This window comes from Haemorhous mexicanus, chromosome 22, assembly GCF_027477595.1.
Source record: "Haemorhous mexicanus isolate bHaeMex1 chromosome 22, bHaeMex1.pri, whole genome shotgun sequence".
NCBI lineage: Eukaryota > Metazoa > Chordata > Aves > Passeriformes > Fringillidae > Haemorhous > Haemorhous mexicanus.
Window position 1 is genome coordinate 8991330 of NC_082362.1, and position 22209 is coordinate 9013538.

At 45.7% G+C, this 22209-nt stretch overlaps 3 protein-coding genes across 8 annotated transcripts in view; 2 read left to right on the top strand and 1 right to left on the bottom strand.

The window, feature by feature from the left end:
* Window positions 1-11311, top strand: part of CLTC (clathrin heavy chain) — a 30104-nt gene extending 18793 nt beyond the window's left edge. Inside the window, exons 17-32 of the mRNA XM_059866356.1 lie at window positions 163-397; window positions 725-847; window positions 942-1087; window positions 1230-1413; window positions 1796-1988; window positions 2400-2557; window positions 2738-2902; window positions 2996-3103; window positions 3213-3380; window positions 3542-3691; window positions 3787-3918; window positions 4074-4184; window positions 4763-4933; window positions 5057-5278; window positions 9214-9289; window positions 9873-11311. Of these exons, the coding sequence (XP_059722339.1) occupies window positions 163-397; window positions 725-847; window positions 942-1087; window positions 1230-1413; window positions 1796-1988; window positions 2400-2557; window positions 2738-2902; window positions 2996-3103; window positions 3213-3380; window positions 3542-3691; window positions 3787-3918; window positions 4074-4184; window positions 4763-4933; window positions 5057-5278; window positions 9214-9289; window positions 9873-9997 (2467 nt within the window). The 3' untranslated portion in view covers window positions 9998-11311. The remainder of the gene's footprint in view (window positions 1-162; window positions 398-724; window positions 848-941; window positions 1088-1229; window positions 1414-1795; window positions 1989-2399; window positions 2558-2737; window positions 2903-2995; window positions 3104-3212; window positions 3381-3541; window positions 3692-3786; window positions 3919-4073; window positions 4185-4762; window positions 4934-5056; window positions 5279-9213; window positions 9290-9872) is intronic.
* Window positions 11312-12571: 1260 nt separating this feature from the next.
* PTRH2 (peptidyl-tRNA hydrolase 2) lies at window positions 12572-14156 on the bottom strand. Of its 4 annotated transcripts, none has more exons than XM_059866362.1 (3): window positions 14088-14156; window positions 13766-13856; window positions 12572-13250 (listed from the first exon to the last, which is right to left on the bottom strand). In XM_059866362.1, the coding sequence occupies exon 3, from the start codon at window positions 13227-13229 to the stop codon at window positions 12708-12710; it is 522 nt and encodes a 173-aa protein (XP_059722345.1). In that variant the 5' UTR covers window positions 13230-13250; window positions 13766-13856; window positions 14088-14156; the 3' UTR covers window positions 12572-12707. The 4 variants fall into 4 exon arrangements, with proteins under 4 accessions (XP_059722345.1, XP_059722346.1, XP_059722347.1 ...); XM_059866363.1 differs by having other exon boundaries at window positions 13762-13856; XM_059866364.1 differs by having other exon boundaries at window positions 13740-13856.
* Window positions 14111-22209, top strand: part of VMP1 (vacuole membrane protein 1) — a 62140-nt gene continuing 54041 nt past the window's right edge. The window contains exons 1-3 of one of the 3 annotated variants that reach the window (XM_059866359.1): window positions 14154-14238; window positions 17014-17134; window positions 21183-21284. In XM_059866359.1, the coding sequence (XP_059722342.1) occupies window positions 21209-21284 (76 nt within the window). In that variant the 5' untranslated portion in view covers window positions 14154-14238; window positions 17014-17134; window positions 21183-21208. Of the gene's footprint in view, window positions 14239-16929; window positions 17135-21182; window positions 21285-22209 lie in introns of all 3 variants that reach the window. The other 2 variants (XM_059866361.1, XM_059866358.1) reach the window with 2 other exon arrangements.

A 22209-nucleotide genomic window follows, 5' to 3' on the forward strand; every position in this document is an offset into this window, starting at 1 on the left:
TTACCATTATAATGATAAATCAAAATGTAGGTTAAAACAGAACACTGTAGCTCTGGTTTAGTTCCTGACTATCTCACACCAAGACTGGCTTCCAGAGTGTAGAAATCATGCAACTGGATATTTACTTATTCAACCTCTAACTTGAAAATCAACTCCTCCTAGGCTGAAGCTGCTTCTGCCCTGGCTGGAAGCAAGAATTCACGAGGGCTGTGAGGAGCCTGCCACTCACAATGCACTGGCCAAGATATACATTGACAGCAACAACAACCCAGAGAGATTCCTGCGTGAGAACCCCTACTATGACAGTCGTGTTGTTGGCAAGTACTGTGAGAAGAGGGACCCTCACCTGGCCTGCGTGGCTTACGAGCGTGGACAGTGCGACCTGGAGCTGATTAATGTAAGTATGCCAGGCTGCTGCCTCCTGATTGACTTCTGACATCAGTGTCATGGGCTACATAGAAAGCTTTAGGACAAAAGTGTGTATTTCTTAAAATGTATTAAGCTGGGAAGTTCAGGTTTGTAACACAGAAGAGGAGGTGGCTGTTTAACCTCCCTCTGCAGCTTAATGAGAAATGAGAAACTGTCCTGCCCATCCTAAAATGGGAAGTTAATGGAGTGTCCAAGGCTGAGATTTCTAGTCTGCCCTCAGTTCAGAGTTGCAGTACAATTATCTGTAAGGTCCATAGCCTTGCCTTCCCTCTGAGTAAGCTGTGCCTTTCTCCAGGTGTGCAATGAGAACTCCCTCTTCAAGAGTCTCTCCCGCTACTTAGTTCGTCGTAAGGACCCCGAGCTCTGGGCCAGTGTGCTGCTGGAAAGCAACCCCTACAGGAGACCCCTGATTGACCAGGTACAACTGGCAGGACATTCACAGCCTTGCCTGTCCTAACTGGATTTGCAGAACCTGACAGCACTCATTTCTCCATGCCTTGCTCTGCCTGCAGGTTGTTCAGACTGCTCTGTCGGAGACCCAGGACCCCGAGGAAGTCTCTGTCACTGTGAAGGCCTTCATGACTGCAGATCTTCCCAATGAGCTCATTGAACTGCTGGAGAAAATCGTTCTGGATAATTCAGTATTCAGTGAGCACAGGTGTGTGAAATGAAAACTAAGCCACAGGAAACTTGGAGTTACTGCTGTAATGTGAAACAGCAAATTAACTAATACCTTCTCCAGAGGGGAGGGTGAATTTCTTGATCATTTTTTGATAAGCACTATTTCTTTCCCTCTTCAGGAACCTGCAGAACCTTCTCATCCTCACAGCTATCAAGGCTGACCGCACCCGTGTCATGGAGTACATCAATCGCCTGGATAACTACGATGCCCCTGATATAGCCAATATTGCTATCAGCAACGAGCTTTTTGAGGAGGCATTTGCTATCTTCAGGAAGTTTGATGTCAACACATCAGCTGTGCAGGTATCTTCAATTCTCAGACTGTAAAAACTCCCTTTGTATCCCCATGCAAGGACTTTGCTGGTGACCTCAGTGCTTTAGAGAAATTAGCAAAGTGCTCAAAGCTGCTCAGTGTCTTGTCTTACAAAACAGACAATGTTTCTGTGAAAATAGATGAGTTTTAACCTTTGCACTTAAGGATCCAAGTGTCCTCAAACCTAAACAACATTTGTTTTTTGAAACTTAGTAAGCCTAAAATCACTCACGCTCTGTGGGTTGTATGGAGTTAGTGCCTCTCTTTTTTAAAAGCTGTGGATCCATTGAGGAACTTAGATAACCCCCAGCTTAGTGTGTTGTAAAAGTGACCTTCCTGAGAGTGGCTGATCATGGTTAATCCTTTTCCCAGGTGTTGATAGAGCACATTGGGAACCTGGACCGTGCGTACGAGTTCGCCGAGCGCTGCAATGAACCTGCAGTGTGGAGCCAGCTGGCCAAAGCACAGCTCCAGAAGGGGATGGTGAAGGAAGCAATTGACTCCTACATTAAAGCAGATGATCCTTCCTCATACATGGAAGTTGTTCAAGCTGCTAATGCCAGTGGTATGATTAAGTTTTATTTACATCTTGGCTGTTGATGTTGCTCAGCTTTTTTGCCCGGTCTGCTCAAACTGCAGTTCTGCCAGACCTGTATCTTGATGCAAGGAGAGGAATCTGGCCCTTCAAGGATTGCCCTAAATAAGAATGGGAAAAGGTAGTGTATTCCATCTGCAGATAATCAGTGGCCTGTAATTTCCTTCTTTTGCTAGCTGGAGACTTCTTTCAGGGTCTTTGTATGAAGTTAAATAAAATTTTAGTTAGGCCCATTCTAAGATTTGATTAATGCATAAAGAGCAGTGTGAAGGTTGTTGATTGTTGGTAGAAATATGTCAAAATTAGGTTCAACTAATTTTTTAAGTTAAGCACAATTGTCCCCAGTCGTGGGAAATAAACATTCTGAACTCTTTTCTGTAGGAAACTGGGAAGAACTGGTGAAGTATCTGCAGATGGCACGCAAGAAGGCCCGGGAGTCGTATGTGGAAACAGAATTAATCTTTGCTCTTGCTAAAACAAACCGCCTGGCAGAGCTAGAGGAGTTCATCAATGGCCCCAACAATGCACATATCCAGCAGGTGAGAGGGACTGACTTTGTTTTGCTGACTCACAGAGAGTTGTTGGGAATTCTGTCTCTTTAGATATGCACATAGATCTTGGCCTTTAAATACATTTTGACAAGGGCTTGAATGCCCCATATTTAATGTAAACCACTGGCTGAAAACGTGCAGGAATAACCTGGCTGTGCTCTGCCCCAGGTTGGTGATCGCTGCTATGATGAGAAGATGTATGAAGCAGCCAAGCTCTTGTACAACAACGTGTCCAACTTCGGCCGCTTGGCCTCGACCTTGGTGCACCTCGGCGAGTACCAGGCAGCCGTGGATGGCGCTCGCAAAGCCAACAGCACTCGCACGTGGAAAGAGGTGAATTTACTGCCTCTGAGCTCAAGGACCCCTCAAAGCTGGGGCCTGCTCAGAAGCCTTGGGTCTGAGCAGTAACACAACTCTCAATTCCAGGTCTGCTTTGCTTGTGTGGATGGAAAAGAATTCCGCCTGGCTCAGCTGTGTGGGCTCCACATTGTAGTGCATGCAGATGAGCTGGAAGAGCTCATCAACTATTACCAGGTAATTAAGCTGACTCCTGTTGCACAGTCAGTTCTGTCATGGCAACCCTGTCAAAATCTGGGATTCTGAATGGTTTCTGATGCGAAATGTCTCTGTCTGTGTCTCTAAGGATCGTGGGTACTTTGAAGAGCTGATCACTATGTTGGAAGCAGCACTTGGGCTGGAGCGAGCACACATGGGGATGTTCACAGAGCTGGCAATTCTCTACTCCAAATTCAAGCCTCAGAAGATGAGGGAGCACTTGGAACTGTTCTGGTCCAGAGTCAACATTCCCAAGGTGAATGTCTGAGGCTTTAAATTTAGCTGAAAACACACCTTTTTGGGCTGTCTGTACCCAGCTTTGGCATGAGCAGCTCCTGAGGTTATTAATGGCACTAAAACCTGAGCACTGATGGAAATTCCAGTTAACAAATATTGCTAATTCTGCCTTTTGCTTAGGTTCTGAGAGCTGCAGAACAAGCCCATCTCTGGGCTGAACTGGTGTTCCTGTATGATAAGTATGAAGAATATGATAATGCCATAATCACAATGATGAATCACCCAACAGATGCTTGGAAAGAAGGCCAGTTCAAAGATATCATCACTAAGGTATTGCTCTCCTGGTGAAAGTTATGTCTGTTTTTCATTTGGATTTCCCCACAATCAAACTCCTGCTCTGAACATGCACCTTTGCTCCTCTCTAGGTGGCCAATGTGGAGCTGTACTACAAGGCAGTTCAATTCTATTTGGAATTTAAGCCTCTGCTGCTCAATGATCTGCTGATGGTGTTGTCCCCTCGGCTTGACCACACTCGTGCTGTCACGTTCTTCACAAAGGTAATTTTCCTGCTATCCAGATGAAAAAAAAAGCTGGGAAAGCATTGAGCTGTAGTAGCATTTAAAAATGCTTAGCTACTCCCCTGCCTGCCAGGGAAGATGCTGAGAGACTTCCACAAAAACTGACTTAAATGTATTTCTCTGATTCCTTGCAGGTTAAACAGCTGCCCCTGGTTAAGCCTTACCTGCGCTCTGTTCAAAATCACAACAACAAATCAGTCAATGAGTCCCTCAACAACCTCTTCATTATTGAAGAAGATTACCAGGTATGTCTTGTCTTGCAGCTCTTAATTCTGGATTTACCTCATAGTCTCAGCCTTTGTTTAATGTGTAGAAACACAGTTTTCCTTCTCATTTTCAGTAGTTTTTACCTGCTTGCCTACTTCCTTAAATGTATGTTCTCCAGCTTTAAAGTGAATTAGTGGTGAGGAGTCAAGGATTAAGTGGAAAAGTGTTAGTGGCTGTCTGAGAGCATTTGGTGTCATTCCTATTGGGAATGGAGTGGCTACTTTATTATAAATGTGACAGCTTTTATTTAAGGCAAACAAACACTGGGTGCTACCAAAAGGACTCACTGAAGAGGCGAACAGTTGTCATGTCTGGCTGTTCAACTGTTTTCAGAGAACAGCTGCCTGGTGTTCAGAGACTCTTAACCTACTGAAAAATACTGACTGAAACATCTAAACTCCATGTGTGTCAAACAGCAGCTCCTCAAATAAAATGGCTGGAATACTTTATCTTCCTACAAGCAGGAATACAGAACCATTGGAAAATATTTGCATTTTTTGGGTGCAGTTGTATATCTGAGGTGTGACTTTTTTTTTTTTTTTTCTGCTTCACTCAGGCTCTTAGGACTTCTATAGATGCTTATGACAACTTTGACAACATTTCTCTTGCCCAACGTTTGGAGAAGCACGAGCTAATAGAGTTCCGGAGGATCGCTGCCTATCTCTTCAAAGGCAACAACCGCTGGAAACAGAGCGTGGAGCTCTGCAAGAAGGACAGGCTCTACAAGGTGAGGCAGCACCCAGGGCAGCTTTAGCAGCTCTGCCTTGTTGGCTCTGGCTTGTTGGCTCTTGGTTAACAGCACCTTGTGGATTGTTGTGTCCCCCGAGGCTGAGGCTCTGTCCCGTTGCAGGATGCCATGCAGTACGCTTCCGAATCCAAAGATACTGAGCTGGCAGAAGAGCTGCTGCAGTGGTTCTTGCAGGAGAACAAGAGGGAATGCTTTGGTGCTTGTCTCTTCACCTGCTATGATCTCCTAAGGCCGGATGTTGTCTTGGAAACAGCGTGGAGGCACAACATTATGGACTTTGCCATGCCATACTTTATCCAGGTCATGAAGGAATACTTGACCAAGGTAAGAGCAGGTGCTTCTCCAACACCCAGAGCTTGTTAGTCACTGTGGTGAATGCCTTGAGACTGTCTGCTTGCTACTAACATTGGTTTGGGCTTTGTCCAATGTCTGTCTGTCCATGTCCACACTTACTTTTCAGTCCATCTGGGGAGAGACTTCGCCCTCTAAGAGGCTGAAACACTTGCAGGCTTCACCCTCTACCAATTACAGAACCTACATCAGTAGTATTTGCCTGACCCTGGGCAGTGTCTAAAGTAGTTCCAGGCTCCAGGCATTTCCTGTGCTGTGTCAGTCAGGAATCCCAGCTGGGATCAAGCTTTAACTACATTCTAGACTGTGTACTAAAACAGCTTTATAGCTAGACCTAGAGATAACTTACTCTGCTATGCATTTAACTCTAAAATGTGGCTCTGACACTTAATGGCACTAATTACGACTCAACTCTTATTTGAAGTGACTCAGGAGGGGGGAAACTACTTGGTAATGCTCTGACAGACTTGAACAGACTTGAGTTAAATCCAGGTGTCACTAGCAAGATTTTCCTAGATGAAGCTTTTGGAGTATCTTCCAGAGAAATGGTGTAAATTGTTTAATGATTAAGACCTTTCCAAGCTTGAGTTTAGGTTTTACTTTCATGCAGTCAGTGAAGACTAAGGTGCCTGTTTGTCCAGAAATTTGCCTGGCTGTTCCTTCCAAAGGCAGAACTACCTGTAGTTCTGTAGCCAGCCTGAAATGCTGTTTTGGGGGAGGTGGGCTGAGCAATACAACTGTTTGTCAGAGATGCCTGCACCAAGCAACACCATGCCTTTGGTGGGAGTAGTAGATTCTTAAAGATAAACATTTCCTGATCTGATACAGGATTAGGATGTAGCTTTGATGTAGCTAATGAAGTAAGAGCCAGCAAGAAGCAGAGCTGCCTTTCTAAAGCAGATACTTCTGGTGTACTTTTGTTTTTACTCGCCTGTACCTTAATTATTTCTTCCCTGACGCTTTTGTTTCTACCTTTTTATATGCTAAATATGGAATTTGATTTTTCTAAGCTGCACCTTCTGAATTCCTTTGCAGGTTGATGCAATAAAGGAAAAGGTGAAAGTTGATTCTTGTTTTCCATCTTTAAGTCTGGAGGACTAAGTCTAAGGATTCTGCATGAGTTTTTTTCTTTCCTATGTTTACTACACTGCTGCTACTGCTTTTTCCCCAAACAAAATATCACTAAAGCATTTGCAAATTGTTTAACTCTCACTAGCTAGTGCTGTAGGAGAAAAGTAGTTTCATTTGCTACTAATAAGCTAATAGATCCTCAGGAAGGGCATACAGGTGATCAGTTGGATCACAGTCAGCCTGCAATTGAAACAACACACAAATACTTGCACAAGTGCTATTATTTGACAGCCAATCTGACTGGAACAACCTCCTACAATAAGAAATAAGTCTGTGAATCCCTAAATCAGTCTGGCATTTGCTAGTTGAAGGGCTGTGATCCAGTTCCTGATCTCTGGACCATGACTAATGCGCGCTGACCGTAGGCAGAGTAGATACTGGCTGCTCCAGAGGGACTCTTCCTCACTCAGGTGTCAGTTCTCATGGTGCTGATCTAATCCACACAGTGCTCTAGTTCATGTAGCAACTTAAAACTTCAGCTGTTACAACAAGTCTGTGGTTGTCCTCCCTATAGTAAATTTCTAGTAGTTGTCCAAAAAAAGACTGCCTTCCAAGCTCTTCAGCTTCACTAAACCTCTTTTGCTACCTCATTAAAAAAATAAATAAAAATGGTAATGCTTATTGCTCTTCTGAGGCTACTCCAGGGCTTGCCTTTTGCTACGTAACTTTGACCTTCAGAAGGGCAATCCAAGGTTTTCTGTCCATCTGCTTCCCTACAACTGCCACTGTGATCCTCCTGAGCCCAGGGGTCAGCCCTTGCAGGAGTTTCCCATTAATGTGGTTCAGCAAAGGGCAAACCAAAGTTACAGACAGCCTTGAAGATGGACTAAATGCAAAAACTGCTGGTTGTAAAGACACCACTGGAACTCGAGGCTAACCTAAGACACGTAGTGTAAGGTCCTTCAGCAGCTAGTAAGGAAAGTAGGAGAGCGTGTGTGTGAAAAAAGGTAATTGAACTGCAGTGTTTGCATAAACTACGCATGTGTAGCAGTCATTGCAATTACATCCCACTACTCCTGAAGCTCCAAGGCATTGCTGTGGGCTGCGTGTGGTTTTTTGGGGGGAGCCTGTATGGCAGTCATCTTCAGACCTCACTCGTGCTTCAGTACTTTTGCCTCTTTTTCATGCACACATAACACGATAACATTGAATGCATGTTACTTTTCCTCTGCAGCTTATTGCAGTCCCTGTGGAAAAGCCTTTCAGTCAATCTTGCTCCAAGTGTAGGGGCCCTGAAGCTGGTGATGCTCGAGCAAGTGGTGTAAGAACCATCCTGAGGGCTGGTTTCAAACTTGCGCTTGTTCTTGTCAGTATTTGTTCAGCTCTGAGGGGAGGCATCAAAACTGGGTCCAAAATGCATTGAATGTCCTGGGCTGGAGGCTTTCCAAGTGTGAGTAAGCCAAATGCCTCTGCTTAGTAGCAAACTCTGCACATTCTCCTTGGATTTGCATCTCTAAACTTGTGCTTGTGTGTTCAGTGTGTTGCTGTTTTGAGTTAAAAACAGTGCAGTTCCCAGCACGGTGTCTGGAAATGAGTCTTGGAGCATTGGATACAATCCCGTGCACTTTGGCAGCAGCAAGCCAGATGCTGTGGGAGGCAACCACCAGGCTGGCCATGGAAGCCCAGTCACTGAGGGAACTCAGCTCAGGACTTCTGCCACTCCCTGGAGTTGTGCCTCAGCTTGAGGTTACAGAGGAACAGGTTTATAGAACACACATTGTAACTCACAGCTGAAAGGAGAGCTCACAGCTCTAGGAGCTGCCAGCAGATATTTGCTCATGTAGCAGAGTTCAGCTCAGAACTCACTTGTGAATGTTGTAGTTGAATGAATAACACTGACCCTATGTAAGTGCAGGAAACCTCCCAACTCCTTTATTAAGGACACAAATGAAAGGTTAATCTTGTGAGTTGTATTATTGTCTTTCAAAGTAATTGGCATGATTATCTCTGACTTTGTTCTAAATCTTGTCTCCCAGGTAAAATACCAATACCTCATTTTGTGGTTTTAGTTTCAGGGCCTGCCTTAGAAATGCTGAGTTCCCTTGGATCTGTCCTAGAAATGAGCAATAATTCACTACAGAAGTTCCTTCTCTTGCCTTTCTGTAGGGGTGGGCAAACAGCACCATTGCACTTGCAGTGCAGCAGCGAAGCTGGCCAGGCTTGTCTGTTACTGTGTGTAAAGCTGGAAGAATTGGAGTATCTGTGGGTTTAGGCTGACTGCCACACAGTTCTGGAGTGGAAAAAGCAAGTCTTATACACATGCATTCTCTGCATTTGAACTTAAATTGCATGAGTGAATGGGTTTGGAAAGTGAAATCTTGAGGCTCAAGTGACATGTCGGATGCTATTGCAGTCTGCTCTATCCAAATACAAACCAGATTACTTTGCCTCAATGTCACCTCCAGGGAAACTTCTCCGGGTCTGGGCATTATCTTGGCAATTGCTCCAAGGCCAGAGGTCTCCAATTGAGACTGAGCTCAAATCTGAGTCTGAGTCCAAAGACTGTCCAGCTCCAGTCCAGAACCTTTTGTACAAAGCTTCAGCCTGGAGTGAGCTTTCAAAGTAGTTGAAAATCCCTCAGTGAGGGATTTTTTTTTCAGGAAACAGACAATCTTGACTGCACCAGTACCAACATTGCTACTTGAATTGATCTTAACTTGTAAATGGTCTCCTTTTCTTGATGGGTGTTGACATACCACTAAGGCTTTTCCACTTCTCTGCCACGAATAAGTACCTGTTTTAGAGGAGATTTCTTTAATTGTTGGTCTCATTTCCAGGTGGATAAACTGGATGCATCAGAGTCTTTGAGAAAGGAAGAGGAGCAAGCTACAGAAACACAACCTATTGTTTATGGTAATGCTTTAGTTTGTGTGTTATCAATAACATATTTCACTTTTTAAACAAGCCTTCCCTAATCTTGTTTTTTTCCTGAGAAAGTCCTGGGAAATGGGAACATTCTCCATGTGAAATCAAGTCTTAAGGACTGTGTTCCAAAATACTAGATAAGTATTCCAAGTGTTCCAAAATACTAGATGAGTGCTGTGGCTGCTGAGGTGGGCTGTGGACTGCAGGATTGAAGGTTGTCCTGGCTCCGTAAGGAAAGGTATACAGGAGCCGTGCTATTCCAGACTTCCAGCAAGGGGTTATTTGCATCTTGTGCAATGTGCTTTGTATCTAAAGCACATTTATACTTACTTTATATTGGGTATTTTCTTTATGTCCAGGTTATTCTAGTAAGAGTTTCCTAATATTCTTTACACTATAGTAGTTTTAGCTGTGTGTTGTGTCCTGAGCTTTTTACCCGTTGTGGCCCTGAAGAAGCCCAGTGCAGGTCAGCAGGGTGAAACATAGAAAACACCTCCTGAAAACTTTCAGGCATTTAGCAGAGTGATTTCTCAGTTGAGAAAGAGGAGTAAGACCCCGTTGTGTGTTGCAGGCCAGCCCCAGCTGATGCTGACAGCAGGACCCAGCGTGGCAGTTCCTCCGCAGGCACCTTTCGGCTACGGCTACACGGCCCCTCCCTACGGGCAGCCGCAGCCCGGCTTCGGCTACAGCATGTGAGATGCAGCACAAGCCAGCCTGGAGCAGCAACTTTTCTTACTGAAACTCCACCGTCCCTCCCCGCTTTAACTCATAACAGGGAAAAGCAAAGAGTTCTGCCTCGTGTTCTTGTAACCTTTATTTCATGAAGGACTGTTTTTTCTAGCGCGAACGATTTGAATCACTTCTGTTAAATCTTTTTCACATTCCATGTCATTTAGACTTTTACTTTCAGAAGGGGAATAGTTTAAACGACTTTGTTCAAGTGGGCTTTTGCAGGACTGCTTATTACCATTAAGTCTATTGTGAAGATTCTGATTTGCACTCTATAGTGTTACACTCTAATATTGAATCTTAAGTTCATTGTATGTGAGCAGCTTACGGTATGTACTGTCTATTCTAAATGCATTTAAGTCTCACTGTATATTTGGAGAAAGCTAAAGCCAAGATACTTGTATTTGACCTTGCAAGACTGCTGACAAGAGACAACACTAATCAGCATATCCTCCCTGGGTGGGATTGCATAGCTCTAAAACAATTTAAAATGCGTACAGACAACCTTGCCTGACTTAAAATGAGTAAAAGTTTTGGGTTTTGTTTTTTTGGGTTTTTTTTTTCCCCCCTTAACCTATGCAGGTTTTTCCAGTTATGCATATAGAAAATGCTAGTGTCTTTTTGCTCACTCCATATGTAACAGATGACCTTATGTTGTGCTGTATCCTGTGCTTTTGTGGGACATTCCATTCAGGAACAGAGCACCATGATTCCAATCTGTGTATTTACTAACCCTGCCCTGAGGTTTGTGTATGTTGGATATTGTGGTGTTTTAGATCACTGTTTTGAGTGTACAGAAGAGAGAATTCAAGCATATTGCTGTTCAGTTTTGTTTGTGCAATTTGAAATTACGCAATTTAAAAATAAATTACTGGACTGTGGACATGCTGCATAGTGGTAGCTTCACTTTACTGTCTTCAAAAAAAGGACCTTTGGACTCAAAGCAAGTATTCCAGTGCTGGTAGTGGGGGGCAATGCAGGTGTGTGCAGCCAGGGGTCTGAGGGGCCAGCAGCAGAGCAGCAATGGGGACCAGTAGCGGGGTCTTGCACTGAGGGGGCAATACAGGGAAATATGTAATGCTTTTTCTAGAGAGAGATTATGCCAGAGAGAAGAAAATAGCACTTTTCACCAGTTGGCTGCACTGTGGTCAACTCCAGCATATTCGACCAGATGATACATTAGGATTGTAGTAGGGTGTGCCAGTTCAATTGAGATCATGTTCTAGGTATGTAAATTGCCTTAAACATATTTAGCTTCAAATAAAATTGACTTAAATGTTTCTTTATGAATACTGTCATATTTGAGTGTAACGAGTCTGACAGCACTGGCCAGATTTCCAACAGCTCTAGAAGCTCCTGTCTCTCAAGCAGGAGCCACTCTGGGCATCAGGATCCAGATCCCTCTTCCTTAACCAGGAGCCACTCTGGGCATCAGGATCCAGATCCCACTCCCTTAACCAGGAGCCACTCTGGGCATCAGGATCCAGATCCCACTCCCTTAACCAGGAGCCACTCTGGGCATCAGGATCCAGATCCCACTCCCTCTTCCTTAACCAGGAGCCACTCTGGGCATCAGGATCCAGATCCCAACTCCCTGTTCCTCCTGTGAGCTCCAGGGTTGTGTGCTGTGATCCTGGGGCTGGGCACTGCAGCACTTCCATGGAATGGGGCTGGCAGGGGTTCACCTGCCCCAGACTCTCCGTGGTCAGCAGGGGTGGAGCAGAGTCTGCAGTGAGTCTCTGAAAAGGATTCTGCCTCTAAGTGAGAGGTGCAGTATAAAAACATTTCCATCCTCTGTTTATTGGCATTTCAGCCCCGCTGCCATTCCCTCTGGGTCTGTGGATGGCTGGAGATGGAGATAAATCCTGTTCCCCCTCCTCCAAACTGGTTCACAACACTCAGCTGGAGCACATGGCTGAGAGGTTGGCAAAGGTGCTTAACAGAACTTTCACAAACTGTACAAGTAGAATTTACTGGAACCCCCAGAACTGTGCACTAATATCTGTAACAGGGTGCTTCCTTAAACCCAGGAGTACCTGTTAATCCCAAGAAAACCAGGATTTAAGCCTGTCCCTGAGGGCCCAGTTGTTTATATGAAGGGGTAACTCCCCACACCTTGGCTTAACTGCACATTTTGGCACATGCAGGAGCTACACGGACCCCTCCAGAGGGAAGCTCAGCTTACAGCTGCTCCCCACAACTGTTTACTGGTCTGGGCTGCAAATCCAGTTGAACTGGTCAGCCTGGTACCAGTTACAAGTTGTTGCAGCAGTTGTTTGGGCAGGAAGTTGGCTACAGTCACCCCCAGCTCCAGTCCTTAACTGCTTCAGCAGCTGAGCCTTTCTGAATTAAAGAATTCACTACAGAAAACAGGCAGAAAGAGGAAACTCAAAGTCATCAACCAATGTGCAAAATCTTCAAACAATTGCACACGTTGTAAATTTGCTGAGTTCCTTCTTGTGCCAGCTCTGCTTTCCTCAACTGGCCTGAGCCTAGAATATTCTTTCCCGTTTTTGGAACACAAGCTAGAGAAACTCATGATTTACAAATTAAATCTTACAAAACTTGCTTATTTTATTAACACTGAGGGAAGATACGGCAAAAAACCCCAAACTTAGATTTTTATCCCTTCAGTACTGACATACATGAACACATCCAGGTCTTTTTTGGTACCGGTTTAGAAGAGTTTAAGGTGACCAGAAACTTTATCTATGACATCAGCTGGTCCTGGTCCAATCCCAAGGACTGTCCTGGAGCCTGGAGCAATCTGAGTACGCCCAGCATCCTGTATCAAGCTCACAGTCAGCCCTAGGCGCTTTGCCTCAGCCAGCAGCTGCACCAGAGTCTCTTCATCGGGAGCCTTGAGGACCACTTTGGGTTGTCCACAATATTCCCACTGCTTCAGGAGCTCGGGATTCCTTCTGTGAACCTGCTTGTAGGCAGAGACAGCAGCGTGGGAGCACTGTGCTGCTACTTTGCCCTTGCCCATCTTCAGGTCGTTGCGGACTATCAGCACCAGCTTGAGCTCCCCAGACTCCCCCATGATGTCGGCCTCGTCCCCCAGGCTGCTGGAAGGTTCTGGCACTGTTCCAGCTCCAGGCTTCCTGCGGAGCCTCCCCCGGATGCCCCAGCCCAGGCACACACCGCACGCGACTCCGATGATGACTTTCAGGAACTCGGGCTCAAAGAGAGAAATCATGGTGGATTTTGGAGACTGCTTCTGGAAGGGGGGAAAAACAGGATTTACTTGAGGATTTCTCAGCTTCTGAGAGCATTTCGTGTGCTCTCACCTGGTTTTCACTTGGTTACTTGAAGACAAAGAACATTTGTTAGAAACACAAAGGAACAGCTCCCCAGACACAGCTTTCTGACTGCAAACATCACACTGGTGATGGGCTTTGACCCAGAGCTAAGATAAAATAGCAAATTATCATAGAATCATAGAATGGTTTGTGTTGGAAAGGGCCTTAAAGTTCATCTGTTCCACCCTTTGCCGTGGCCAGGGACACCTGGGACACTATCCCAGATTTCTCCAAGCTCTGTCCAGCCTGGCCTTGGACACTGCCAGGGATGGAGCAGCCACAGTCTCACCACCCTCACAGGGAAAAATGTTTTCCTAATATCCAATCAACCCTCCTGTCTGTCAATGTGAACCCATTCCCCCCTGTCCTATCACCCAGGCCTCTCTCTGTAATTAGCCTTGCCCCACTTCTCCTGTAAGTTCCCTTCACCTACTGCAAGGCCACAATTAGGTCACCCCGGAGCTTCTCTTCTCCAGGCTGAACACTCCCAATTCTCTCAGCCTTTCCTCATGTCAAAATTACACCTAAAAACGGGGAGAGAAACTGTGAAATGCCAGAGGTTTTAAATCAATACTCCAAATTCAGCTGAGGAGCGGGGCCGCCTCCATCTCCACCGCGGGCTGCGGCACCTCAGCCTCGCCAGGCCCGAGCGGACACGGAGGGCAGAGACCGAGCGGGGACGGAACTGTGCAGGACCCCGCGGCCCTCAGGGGGAAAACGAGGGGGCCATGGAGGAGCATCCCCTCAGCGCTCACCTGCCGCTCCCGCCTGGCCGCTCCGCCGCGCCCGCCCGGAGGTGACGGGGCCGCGGCGCTCGGGAAGTGACGGAGCCCGGGGCGGGACGGGGCGTGCTGTGCCGGGCCCAGTTCCGCGTTGTGCCGGGCCGAGCGGAGCCGCCGGAGCGTGGTGAGTGCGGGGCCGGGCCCGGGGCTCTCCCGGCGGGCGGGGGTCTCCTCACCGGCCCCTCAGTGGGACCCCTCAGCGCTGCCCATCGCGCCCCTGCGGCGCCGCCCCGCTCCCCTCACGGCCCCTCCGGCTCTGAGGCGATGGCGGCATGAGGGGACCCCCGGGGCGGGCGGCCCCGGTGCTGTGCGAGCCGAGGGAGCCGTGTGGGAGCCGGGAATGCTGTGGAGGAGCAGGGCGGGAGGGGAGGCTGCTGCTCGCCGGCCTTGAGGGCGAGAAAGGAGCCGCTGCCCCCTCACCGCGCTGGAGAGCGGCTCTGCTCCTCCAAAGCCTCGGGAAGGTGGGATAGACTCGCTCTGCTCCGGCCCAAGGGACGGTGCCTGATGACACAGGGAGAAATCCGTCCTGCTCCCTGCGGAGAGGCAGGTAGCGATGGCCTTTGTCTGCTTTTCCACTGGACGTGTGTTGTGCTTTCCCGGCTGGGTGCTCCCGCCATCCCCGTGGGCCGCCTGGGGCTCGTGGCTGTGAGGCCCAAATCCATGGGAACATTTCTGCTGACCGGGGTTAAGAACCTCGTCTGGTTTTTGTTTCTCTAGCCAATATCATGTGGTGTTTACAGCAGATAATAAAGCAGCAAGATTCCCGTTTTATTCCAGTTTTGCCTCTCAGATGCCTGGCAGGTCATGAAGGTGACCTGAGAGAAGGGGTGATGTTTGATAGCAGCTATTTATCTATAAAGTGCTGTGAATCCAGGTTATCCCCTTCCACCTGCGCCTACGACATTTCTTCAGGGTTTTCTGCTGCCCTTGTTTTCTCTGCTCTGTGCTTACCAACAAGTGGGTATCCTGGTTTAGTTAATGGTGACAATGTGGGTCGAGGTGGAGAAAGTGTGGTGTTATTCTTTCATGCCTTGGACCACGTGTGTTGTGTTTGGGCAGTGGATTTTGGTGCTGTTTTGCTGTTAGGAATTCTGCTCTTTTAGAGAAAGTTTCACCTCAGTTTGATGGGGGATTCTCATGCTTCCTAACACCTTATGATAACATACATCAGCTCTTCTTAACACATTGATTTTCCCATTGAAGCAATCTTTGTTATGTCAGTCCTCCTTCTTCCAATCCATCATTTCTGCAGCATGGAATAGACTTTCCTTTATTCCTTATGGGATAAGTGACAGTTGTAACGATGGCTTCATCCCCTGCTCTCAGATGAGGGTTCCAAAAGCCACTTTCCAGCTGTGCAGTGGGAGGTGAGCTCTCTTTATTAGTCTGAGCTTTGTTTCGTGTCCTGCTGAGCTGCTGAAGTCACTGGTGTTTGTAATTGCTGTGGGGAAGGGTAGGAGGAGACTCAGTAGCTTTCAAGTGGGTGGTAGCAATGGGGAAGGTGAGTAGGCTGGAACTGCACTCTTTCTGCCTTGAATCTTTTTTTTTTCTAAGTTGTTGTCTTGGAATTCCTTCTGAATGTCATAACTGCCTCTGCACCTCGTGAGCAGCTCTCCTTAGGGTGATCTGTGCCATTAGTGCATGCTTGGAGATTCCTTATTTCTTAAAAACCTGTGTGTTTAAAACAAACCAAAAAACACCCAACCTGTAATTCCTGATGTGCTGTGGTGGGAGACAGAGTTATGTGCAGGTTGGAACTTTAACTTCTCTTCCTTGAGGACAGATCTGAGCTGGGTGGACTTTGCTATTCCCTGAGGACAAAGGGCACAACCTTGAAGCTGTTGCAACACTGAGCTTTTTGTACCAGCTTCAAACACAATCATGGGACAGCACCAGAACCACTAAACCTTGCTGGTTTTGGTGCTGCTTGGACCAGAGGGAGCCAGATGTTATTAGTGAGGCAGGCAGTTGTTCAGGGCATTTCAAGCTGATTAAAAGAATATTTTTCTTTCTCCCAGGGCTCAGAATTGGCCTCTGTGAGCCTTGTCTGGGCAGTGTGTCCCCAGTGGATGGCCAAGTGTGAAATCTGAGTTGGCTGCACTTAGAGACTGTTCCTGTGAAAAGCAGAGTTTGTTGTCTCAGGAGCTGCTTTCAGCCACTCTGGGCTTTGTCAGGTCCTTCTGTTCATCCCTTTTCATCTGTGCTGTGCCTCCTCTGCATATCCTCTTATCCTGGGTCTCACCTTTTCATCTATTTATCTCTACTGCTTTATTATAGCACCTGATTCTACTGCTGGATGTAATTAAAATTCATGTTTCACCAGAAAAAAATACACCAAAAAATCAGTTTAATGTATGTGGCTTTAATGACAGGGACAGAACGTTCCATTAACTCAAAAGAAATTGCATGGCATCCTTGAAGCTCATGTTACAACAGACTTTCCTAAAAGGCATCCCAAAGTCCCATTAAAAAAACAAAAAAGGAATTTAACTCTAAATTCTAAGATGATTTATTTGGGCAGGAATTGGAAAATAGGTCTGGTGTACAGAGGCATAACCCACAAAATGGAAACCTGTGGTCTTTAACTGAATTACTTCTCCTTTGAGGAATTAAACTATTTTAGTTAGGAAAACATTTTTAGCATGGGAATAAATGCACTCCTATCAAAATAACCCATTATGGCTAAATCTGTGGAGATTTGGATCATCTTTCAGATGTGGCCTCATTTATTTTAATTGAATACTTCCCAGGAGTGCTGAAGGACTGGAAAAAAAACCATCGAGCCGTCACTTTTTCTATTTTCTGTCATCTTCAGGAAAGTCATTAACCCCCAGGTGAGGGGCTGTGTCACTCCAGTGTCACTCCAGTGTCCCATGAACCGTGCTCTCTTGCTCTGTAGGGGCAGCAGCTTTGCAAGAGGAGTCTTTGGGCTGCAGAGCTGAGGACGTGCTTGGCTCCTCCAGTGCCTTCCGATCCTGGAGAAGTGCTGGAGAGGGAATAGCTGGGAGGAGCTGGAAGGGGTAGGTAATGTTTCACTTCCAAACTGATCCCATCCTTCACCTGAATGGGTTCCTGTGCCAGGCAGCCTTTGGCTTTCGAGGGAAAGTGCTCTCCAGGTTTCTTTGCCAGGGAATTGTTAACTTATTCTCTCTGTAGAGCATTTGATGACTGAAGAGAAACCCCTCTCACAGATGTGCAATTCTTTACCTAACTGGAAAGGCTGGATTTTAATCCTTTTTTCTCCTTTTTGTAACTGAAGAACAGGGGTGTAGAAAAAGAAGGAGGAATATCAGAAAAGTTGAGGAGAAGGAAGCAACAGGATTGGAACATTTGGCTTTAAATGCAAGGTCTAGCTGGAAATTATGTGTTGCTGAGGTAGCTGGGGGGAAACAACAAAATTCTTCAAGCTCTAACTCTGGTTCTGGGAGCTGTGTGAGCAGGAAGTGATGGAGGTGAGACTCAGGGCTCTTTCAGTAAGAAGTGGTAAGAATTAGTGATTCAAAAAACAATGTCTGGGAGAGCAGTGAGCTCATGGAAGCAGCTTCCTTGTTGTTCCAGCACCCTGGAAAGGAGTCCTCCAAAAATGCTTAGAACAGAACATGAGCCCACATTCTGCTCCTACAAGTGAGAGTGGAGACACCCAGCTGTTTGTCCCAAACTGGTCCCTTCTGCCTAAGTGCACCCAGCACTTGGTGCTTCCACAGCCTCCCCAGAGCTCCAGAGAAGAGACTTTTGTCCTTTTCTCTGATTACAGAGAGCAGATACTGCAGTGCCCAATTTTGTTGTGTTCTCATGCTCTGATAGCTTGTTTTGCTTTGTCTCACTTAGGCTGTGACGTGCCAGTCACAGTTACCATAAACCCTTTTTGTTGACCAATTTGCATTTTTGACTAGCAATAATTGTCTTTTTATACTTCATGTTTTGGGTTGCACTAAAGCTCAATGGTGTATTGTCAGCTCTTTGTTCAGCCCTACAAAGCAGTTCCTGTGTGAGCAGAGCTCTAACAAATGATCTCAGCCACCCTGATACAAAAACTGGCCATAGTTGTTTTCCTCGCTCTTTTAAATAGTTTATTTTTATGTTTGCTGCTAAGTACTCCATGCAGTAGGCAAATTTATTTTTAGAGATGGGCTCTGTGTCTTTCCCAGCATCTGTCAGAAGTGAAGTTCTGTTTAGCAGATGGAATTTAATTTCCTGTGGTGAGCTCTCATGGATTGGGTGTCGACTTGAGAATATGGAGTGAGTTAATGAGGGGTAACTCCATGTTGGGTCACCTCCCACTCCAGTTCATCCCTGTGGGGAGGCATTAGTGCAGGACTAGTGGTTCTGATGGGCATCAAGCAGCACAGCAGATCAAGGGTGCTGAGCTGAGGGGATGTGCATCCTCCAGTCCCCTTGCTAAGATGCTTTCAGTATAATTAGACTGAGGTAAACCAGGGAGGTTCTCTTCTGGAGCCAGGAAGGGTTTGCAGCCCTTTCAGCCCTGCCATGTGCTAGGTATCCCATCTCCAAGTCAGCTGTGGTTTAAATAGGAATTTTTAGAGCTTTCCTGCAGAATGGTTGAACTTTAAGACCTTCTTGACAAGTATTTGTCCTGCAGAAGTGTGGAAGGGATTATGTGTCTGCTTCAATGCAAACTTGACTTGTACTGGAGGTGGTATTATGCAAAGCTAATCCTGGATTAGTGCCTTTCCAAGCAGGCAGGGTAAAAGTGGCTCTGGCAATTGAGCTCCTGGAAAAAAAGCTGTCATGCCTTGGGAACAACACACCTGAGCCCCCCAGAGATGCAGGAGTTTCATGGATTGCACTGGAATTCAGTGTTGTGCACAGCCTGGGCTGTAGCATCAAACATGGAGAGCAGTTGGCACTGCACTAAACCAACCTCCTTGGAGTGTAATTAAGCTGAGAGCAGAGACCAAACCAATCAAGACTTTAATTTTGAAGGCTAGATTTGCACTTGTGAAAAAAGATAGATTTCAAAATGAGGAACGTGTGGCTTCCACTGAAATTTGTGGCTTTTTTTTTTTTTCTAATCATTTAAGTCAACAAAATGTGACTGAAGTTCCCTAAGCCAGAACGCTTTTTTTTAGCATTGCTGTGTGTGCTCAATAGCTCTGGATGGCTTTTGCTTCCTAAGCAGCTTTCTGTGAACATCAGGCTTGCTGGCTGTGGGTGTGTAATTTAAATATTGCCCTCTGCAGTTTGAGCTCTGTGTGTGTAAATTCCTGTGGTATACACAGGGGTATGTGTGCATGTAAAGTTACATTGTAGATGTTCATAAATACTTCTTTAAATATATATAAAAATAAGCACAGCTGAGTGCAGTCAGAAACAAAACAGGATGGATCTAAGGGGTGGCTGAACATTTGATCCTGCTATTGCCACAGCAACTGCCTGTTATCCTCACCTGAGGACTGGGGAAGCTCCAGAGGGTCAGGCTGCTCTGAACTCACCTGGGAGAGGGAGAGCTTCACATTTCCCTGGGGTTTGAGCAGTCTCTGGGCTGCAGGTGATGCACAGTGATGCTCTAGAGCTCCCACTGCAGCAGTTCAGGCCTCTTGTCCTTGACTGACTCAGTAGCCCTTGGCATTTTTCAGTTTTTGCAAAGGTATTTTGTTCATTTTTTAGGCGCTTTGGGTATTCTGGGGTTCACCTTGCAGTGAATAAAAGCTGTAACATGCATGAGATGAGGTTTTGCTGCCTTGTTTAACCAGACAGATTTCTGTTTCTGCACATTTTGTGTCAGGGGGAGGTGTTGAAGAAAGGACTCCTTCCTGAGACCTCAGTGCTTTTGACTACTGGATTTTAACTAAAACCTTAATTAATTAAATTCTAGCTATCAATTTTATCTGAATTGCAAGTAATGCACATGGCTTGTACCTGTTTAGAAAAACACCTGTCTACAACTGACTTTTGGTACCCTGGAAATGTCAAATACAGCATCTGAAATCTTTGAACATTTTATTTTAAAATTTGACAAAATTATTGCAGTCTGAATCCAAGGGGTGACCTCACTCACTGTTTACCAAACCTGAGTTGCTGCTTGGCTCTTCAGCCTAACATAAATCAATGGGGAAGTATTTTTTCTGTAGAACTTCAATTTCTTCCACTGGACAGCTTTATATAACCTGTCATTTTAATACTGCAGCACTTTTCTTTCCAACAAAAGCAATGTATCAAAAACTGTAAATCAGGTATGCTTATAGGCAGAAATACAATGCAAATATAATGCTTTAGCTTTGTGGGACTCTCTTTTCCAAATAAAACTTTAGAAACTGGAGAGGGTTTTTAAAACAAGGAGTCTGACTGGTTACTCTCTTTGTGTTTGATTGCATAAGAATTGTCAGCTGTTCAGGGTTTTTTTTTTTTTTTTTGAAAGGAAAAAAAAAGGCAACTCTTGCAACACTCTGGTTTGTGCTAGCTCCCACTTCTTGCATTATTTACTCTCCTGGATAAGGAAAACCACATCTCTTCTTTTGGGGTTTTGTTTTTGGGCTGATCTCTCTAGAGGGAGGCTAAACCAGCAGAGTATGGACAGTACCAGCAAAGCTCCCATCAGAAAGCTCTTGTCCTCTGAAGAGTTTGCCTTTTGTGCTTCAGAGACAGCAGGCTGTGCAGAGCAGGAGATGCAGCTCTGTATCTTGGTTACCACACTGAGGGCTAATCTTTCAGCCAGGGAGGTTTCTGACATAGTGACAGCCTGCAAAGCTTTAGTGCCAGGATGAGGAGCACACCTGAAGCATCTCAGGATGGAAGTGAGGTTTGTACAAAGCTCTGCTGCTCCTGGAGCCCAAACAGTGGGTTGGGTCAAGGAAGGGGGTTTGTTTAATGAGCTTTTGTTCAGCTGTTAGAAGTGAGGGAGTTTTGTCATTTGAGTGAAAAATTTAGAATTCTGTAGGTGGAAATGTTTTAATCTTTGTCAGTGTGGGGATTGAATCACTTTCTGCTGTTTGATGGTGTAATGCAGGATGAGTGTGAGCTGGATTTGGAGAGCTGCTGGGTGTTTGACTGTGGAGTGCTCCTAACCAGAACCACACCTTGTCCTTTTTGGATGTCTTCTGCTCTCAGGTCCCCACAGGTGACTGATCTATGAAATGGCAGAGAATGGCACAGACTGTGACCAGAGACGCATAAGAATGAGCAAAGAGCAGCACAATGGCAACTTCACAGGTAGGAGGGAAATGCCTTGGTGTTCTCAGCTGCCCTGTGTGGGCTGTAAAACAGCACAGGGTGGAAAAGGTTTGATTTGGGTTTTCTGTTGAGGCCAGGCTGGGTGGAGCCACCTGACCTAGGGAGTGGCACCTGTGCCCGGGGGTGGCATGGGATGGCTTTAGGGCCCCTTCCAACCCAAACCATTCTGGGACTCTGTGACTTTATGCCCACATATTGCAGAGGGCCTCCCTGCCTGAATCAATCTTAGAAACCTCAGTCAGCTCTAAACCTGAGGGATTTAGGATTTCAAAGCCAAGGAGTAGGTTCATGCTGTGTATTTCCACTCACATTTCTCTTACACTCCTTTCTTCTCCCAAAGTTCTTGATCACATACATTTAAGCTCCACAAAGCTGACCTGGGTACCAGTAGAGGCTACAACAACAACAAAAACCCAAAAAAGTTTAACTCTCTTGGCAAATATGTGGCTGTGGAAGTCAGGCTGTACAACCCCACCCTTTGGCACTGAAAAGTCAGTTCTTGGTAATAAAAATCTGATTTACTCTGGGACAGATCCAGTTATTAGTCTCCCAGTTTCTAGCTATTCTGTTGAAATTCAGTGTCACTATAATTTATTGGTTTCAGTGATAAATTACCCACAAAAGAGTTTTAACTACTTCACCTCCTGCCTCTCCTCTGTTTTTCCTGCTGGTATGTCTGAAGTAGCCTGGGATTAATGTTTAGAACTCATGAAAAATAACCTGAAAACAGTTAATGAAGATTTTTGTGTCACTGAATTATCCATGCTGTGTAGTAAAGCATGGAAATTATAATCATCTTTGTTTGTTTCCTGTCAGCTTTGAATGTGCCAGTTCCATATTTAATTAAGTTTTGTAATCAAGTGATTTCTCAAGTTGTGTGCAGTCTTACACCATTGTCTTTTAC

What these genes read in the sequence shown, in the direction of transcription:
- PTRH2 (XM_059866362.1), bottom strand. Translation starts at nt 13,229, where the DNA reads ATGATTTCTCTCTTTGAGCCCGAGTTCCTGAAAGTCATCATCGGAGTC.